The 6,000-nt window shown below is 42.9% G+C and overlaps 1 protein-coding gene across 3 annotated transcripts in view; it reads right to left on the bottom strand.

The window, feature by feature from the left end:
* Positions 1–509: 509 nt before the first annotated feature.
* Positions 510–6,000, bottom strand: part of GLIS1 (GLIS family zinc finger 1) — a 179,371-nt gene continuing 173,880 nt past the window's right edge. For 2 of the 3 annotated variants that reach the window (XM_030226823.2, XM_030226825.2), the window contains 2 exons: positions 4,212–4,379; positions 511–1,172 (listed from right to left, as the gene is read on the bottom strand). In XM_030226823.2, coding sequence (XP_030082683.1) covers positions 1,036–1,172; positions 4,212–4,379 — 305 coding nt within the window. In that variant the 3' untranslated portion in view covers positions 511–1,035. Of the gene's footprint in view, positions 1,173–4,211; positions 4,380–6,000 lie in introns of all 3 variants that reach the window. The other variant, XM_030226824.2, reaches the window with a different exon arrangement.

Genomic DNA, 6,000 nt, shown 5'->3' with positions numbered 1-6,000 from the left:
GAAAAAAAGAAAAGTACCATCCTCAGCTACTGACTGGGTTCAAGCCAGCTTAGGCTTTTCAGTGGTGCCCTGTGGCAGCCTGGGTAACTCTGTAAGTGAACAGACATGGATTGATGCAGGGTCTGGACAGCCTTTATTAAGCCCAACTTGCAGTGGTTTGTAAATGAGAACTTTTTTTCCCAGTTAGTTTTCCCATATTGTTCTCCCGGAGCACCGTGGGACGCTTCCAGGAGCTCAGCTCAAACAGCTCTGCTGGGCACACACTGGGGGCACCTGGCCCTGTGCAGGATGTCTCTCCCAGGAATCTTCACTGTGCTGGTAAGTGCAGCCACAGTGACAGGAAACCAAACAACTGCAGGGGACCCTGTTGCACTGGAAGCCCCTTGGTTTCCTTCACATACATGTGGGCTGTTTTAATGTCACAGTGACTGAGATGTCACTGCTTTGTTAAAATCCCTCTCAGCATGTTAAGAATGCAGTATCAGGGGGCCCAATGGTGTTAAGAAATGACAGTACACTTGTTTCCAGTTTTTAATGCTTTCTTGTAAAACTGAAAATACAAAACCAGCTGAGCAATTGTAGATCTTTATATACATGAGGTCTCTGATTAAAAAAATCCTTTTAGTTAAAAAAAAAAAAAGAAAAAAGGGAAGACCGAACCAACAAGTTAAATGAAAACTGATTAAAGGGAACAACATTCTCCAATTGAAGCATACTTTCCAGAAGGAAAACATCCTCTTTACAAGTTTATTATATAACTTACATTTACACTTTACTGAGAGAACTTACAAAACAAGCTGCTTGAAATGCTCCTCATTCCCTTAAAGCATGAATTTCAAAGTGCCACAGCAAAGGAACAGGTTCCAATATTATCTTGTACAGACTATTCATGTATAAAATGGTTTGGTAAATGTGAGGTGTTCATTTAAATGAGCACATATAGGGATACAGACTAAATAAAAGTACTTTAACAACACCTTTGTTATTACATACGCAGTTATAGGTATAATAAAGGAAACAAGGCCAGCACTGCTCTTAGGTATCTGTGTAGATGGAAGGAATGTGATTCAAGCAGTGATCAAAGGCACTGTTCTGGAAGAATCCATTTTCATCTGTTCCATTGGAGACCATGTCTTCAGATACACACTGGGCCTCGGAAATCCCCTCATAGCCTGGAGGAGAGACAAGGACATGGACACGAGTTAGTGCCATGGTGCACGAGAGGAGGGAAGCACAGCTTGGGGCCTGGGGGCCCACAGGACAACACAGCACAGTGTTAATGGAAGGACAGTAGTGTTCAGCATCAAAGCCTTGCCAGGAGAGGCACAGTTTTCAGTGGGTGTTTGTGTCATCATGGCTGGTACTCTCATTCATTTATGGGCAAAGCTGTGCACTTGCCAGTGAAGTGCAAGAATCAGAGCACGGCTCTCTTGGGATCCATTCTATCTGAATAGGACATCAAAACAATGAGTGGGCAATGATCCCACTAAGTGTGCACTAGAAGTGATGCAGTCCTCTTGGTTTGGGTTTTTCCTTTTAAGAGCACTTTGAAAAAATATTCCATGTGTCTCCCAGCTGCTCTTAAGACGCAAAAGAACTCTGGATCCTACATTTATTGGCTCTCCAAATAGTGCAGGTCTGAGGAAGCATGGCTGGGGCAGTCAGGCTCACAGGACATATGGAAAGAGCTGTGAACCTCAGCCCACCAGAGACCACCAGCCCAAGCTGGTTCCTGCTTGCCAGGCTACCAGAAAGCCACTCCCGTCCTTCTTTCATAATGCCAAATTTCCGCAGCTATTACAAACCTCCTGAGCTGCACATCCCTGTGGAAAGGAGCAGGTCTGCCATTTAACCAGATGCTATGGCATTTACTGCCTCCCCCAAAGGACATGAAAATTTCCTATTATGACCCACTATGGCCTGCTTTTGCAACTGGCCAGTCAAGGCCCACATGCACTTGATCATTTCACTGCAGTCCAGCTCCTCCTTACTTCCCGTCTGCTGTGTTTCACCCCCTCAGCATCATCCTTTATACATATTCTGGTTTCCTTTATACCACCTCATTTGGGTTGGGTCTTTAGAAAAGCATCTGTGTGAATTTCAGCACCATGTTCTGGCCCTTGGATTGAGCCCCCAGGGACCCCAGAGCCCAGCCACCACAAATGAGCAGCAGCAGCAGCTGAGGGAGCACATGGAACCAGAGGCAGTTTAGCAAGTGCCTGTGCCTGACACAGAAAGTTGAGCCCTTGCACAGAGTGGGGTCTCCACTGGGGAGGGCTGATCCTCCTGCTTGAAGCTGGCTCCACTCTCTGCCCCACAGAGGGGTCTGTGGAGCCATTGGGAAATGACTCTTATTCTGGGCCTTGGTGGAAAATGAGGCAATTCCTTCTCTATAGCCTTCCCCTTGTCTTTTCCACCTTTCCCTCTGCAGGCAGGTGTGCCTGGGTGAGGCTGAGCCAAACTATTCCCAGGCTCCACAGGGGCCTCAGGGCTAAGTGGCACCACACCAGCAGCCAGGGACAGATCCTACATCCTACACAGCCAGTCCTGGCTGCAAGAAAACTTGTCCACTTCATTGTGGCTATTTTACTGTTAGGTCTGTTTTTATTATTTGAGATCAAATTCTCTACTTACTTACATTTCTGCATTTTCCTATGACTTATTAATTTACTGTTGGTTTGCAGGTCAGATTCTGCTGTCTGCAGAAATATGGCTCACAGTGAATGTCCAGAGGTTTTGGAGGACGACCTCAGCATGTTTATCTGTGTCGGGCCAAGTGGAGTGACCAGTATTTTGATAAGTTTTGTGAGTGTTTATGTTATGTTAACTTCTATTTGATGAGCCTGTATACAGGGTGGATACAGAACCACAGATGGATAAAACCCAAGATAAGCATACAGCCCAGAAATCATTATTAGATTCCAGATAGAGTAAACTATCCAAAGTCCTGAACAGAAAATAAAAATTTATTGACTGTTAATGTGATTCATGGAACAGCTGTTTGCCAGTCACACTGGGCATTCCTGTGAGATGAGATCTCATTTAATATTAATGGTGCTATAAAAGCCTGAAAAAAATTAATGCATAGCCTTGAAGAATCTTGCAAACCTGAATGATTCTATTTTACACACTAAAAGATGAGATGAGATATATATATTTCATACATGTTTATGTTTCAGCCTTTTAAGTATTTGCATGCCTCAATAACCACTCTAAAAACAAAAATACTAAACAGAAACATTTCATGATAGTTTAGGCCCTGACAGAAAAATCAACTGTTGTTGAAGTTGGTGTCTTGCCACAGTATTATTCTTTACTGCTACAATTTCTTTTGGAAAGTTTATTTAGTCTGTTCTTTAAATATTGCAGGCTGTCAATCTAAGCTTGAAATTTGATGTTAACATGAAAAAACCCTATGTTTTAGTAATATCAAACTTATGAGTAACACTAAAGAATTCAAAGTTGAAGTTGAAACTTCATCTTAAATGTTTCCCTTGTGTTGGTTACTGATGCATGCACTTCCCAGAATGGAACAGCAGACAAATGCGTGCACACTTGCTCTGAACAGAGTCTCCTTTAATACAAAACAAACAGGAAAGTCAACTCTAATTTTGTGGTCTGACTCAGGCCCCAATTCAAAAAGCACTTAAACATATGTTTTCAGTATTGCCCTTAACCGAGGTGCCCTCCTGAGTGCAGACATGAAGAGAACTTTGTGATATGTAAGTAAAGATTGCAGCAAATGGTTGTGTTTTATGGCTCTGACAATATTCATGTTTTGTTTGATTTCAGCAATTCTGTCAATTCTTAATTTTAAAGATAGAAACAAAAGAATACTAAAATACTGAAGTTCTATAGTAATGCAGCCATTATAACTTTGACCTGATTATAAAAGCCTTCCTGAGCACACCTGAAACGTGCAATGAACAGACCACACAAAAAAATGCAGGCAGTGCCTTGACAGCTCTCCTGAAGGTGGGTGTTGCCCATGGCATCCAGCAGAATAGAAGAGACTTTGTCTATCAGTCAAATACAGCAGGATTTGAAAAAACAATTTACTTTCCTTCTGGGGTTTTTATAGATGAAAATTAATTTCAGGGCTATTTGTTATACAAACATGTTTTTGTCATAACATTGAAGATATAATGTGTTCTTTGCCCCTCCTGCTACAAATATCATATGGTTAATTCCTTATAGGTGGAATAAATTACCTGTTGAAGCTAAAGGTGCATTGAGTATGTGATAGCCATTCTGCCTCAGAGGATTGAAGCAATGGGAGTCCCCTGTGAGCACATCACTGCTGACAGACTGGTCCATTGTTCTGTAGCAATCTCCGTAGTGGAAACAGTTTTGTATGGAGTGAAAGCTGCCTTGGTAACCTGAAAGCAGATATTGCACACAATTCAATCCTGCACTGGTACTACCTCCACTTCTGTCACAGCATTTCATTTCTGTTGGGGGTTTAGTTCCTCAGTTTTAACTGGAAAAATGATCGTCCTGTTCTATAAAGTGCAGTTACAGAGGAGCTGCATCAGACTCAGTCCCACAAGGTGCTGTGGACTGTGATCCCCATCAAGCAAAAATCTCAAGGATGGGATTCATTTCAAGCAATAGATCAGCTGAATGCAGTCAGCACCACCCTTTGATCCAAGGAAAGTAGTGACCCCTCCACTGGATCAGGTCCAGGATGCTCAGCTGCTAAGGGAATATCTCTGTAATTCATCACTGTTAATTTAAATACAATAATGCAATATATAAATAAATAGCACTGCTTTGCTTTCAGTTAAGTCTGCCATCCAGTGCACTGCTGGAGGCAGCGCTGTTTGTCCAAAACACCTTCACAGGTTCCTCAAACTTCTTTCCCAGACTGTTCTTGATTCAAATGAAACCCCTTTCACTGGACACAGGGGACCACAGTGTGCAGGTAATGACCTAGAAGTGCAGGACTGACTCCAGATAGTTGTCAGGAGAAGACTGAGTTCAACCAGAAGCTCTTCTGCTTCTGGAAAGTGCTGAGATAGATCTGTATGGTCTCTGCTTGCCTCAGTCATTCTGCTTTTGGGACATGTTTGACTTTCATCCTTCACATACCCAGCAGTTCTTAGATCCCGGAGTTTTCTTCCTAAGTACTGTATTATTAGTACCCAGCAGTTTGGATTTTGCCATCAGAAGTTGTGAATGAGTTGTAGACAACAAAAGAAGACATTTAACAGTAAAGGACAAATGAACTGCTGAGGAAGGGATTTTGCAATTTATAAGTTGTTCCAACATCCTAAAAAATTGTAATTTGTTCCCAGAAGGATGATCTCAAAGTACAATATTTAAACCAACCATGGCCTGATTTAATTATCTTCTTTCCTCCTGCCTCAATAAGCTCTTCCTTATTTTGGGTGAAATGCACACTAAGTGCACATTCCTATCAGCTACCCCTTTTCCTGCCTTCTCTGAAATGATTCTCCTTCCCTTAAATGCAACTGAAGTCAACCAAATTAAGCTTAAAGTCTAGCAGAATGTGCTTCAGGATTTTCCTCTAATTGCCAGAAAAAATAAGGAATTGTTGTCTTTCTTCCCTTGGTCTTACAGAGACTGAAACATTTCCTCAGGAACTCCTGCAGAAGCTCGGGGCAGTTCAGTGAATCCCAGTCACAGCCACGTTTCCCTGTCTCCAGCTGACAGCTCGGCCCCACTCACAGCAGAGACCCGCCCTGCTGGGCTGCCTGTGCAGCTCTTCAGTCTGTTTGTTCAGAAATTAAATCCCTCTGCCTGTCCCCAGAGCAGCTGGGGCTATATGGGGTGAACTGTGAGGCTGAACACCCTTACAATTCCTGCAGTGTGCACGCTCTCTCCTCTTCAGTAAGATCTCCCACACTTCTCTGTGTTTTCCCTCTGCTACAGAAGTCTGACCAAGCAGACAATACCAGGCAAAGCTCGGGGTCTGGTCACTTCATATTTCCTAAGTTAGCAATAAATAAGGCCAAGTGAGGCAATTCTTGAGTAGAA

This window comes from Serinus canaria, chromosome 8, assembly GCF_022539315.1.
Source record: "Serinus canaria isolate serCan28SL12 chromosome 8, serCan2020, whole genome shotgun sequence".
Classification (NCBI taxonomy): Eukaryota; Metazoa; Chordata; class Aves; order Passeriformes; family Fringillidae; genus Serinus; species Serinus canaria.
Note: the sequence above shows the minus strand (reverse complement) of the source record. Positions and strands in the feature narration are given on the sequence as shown.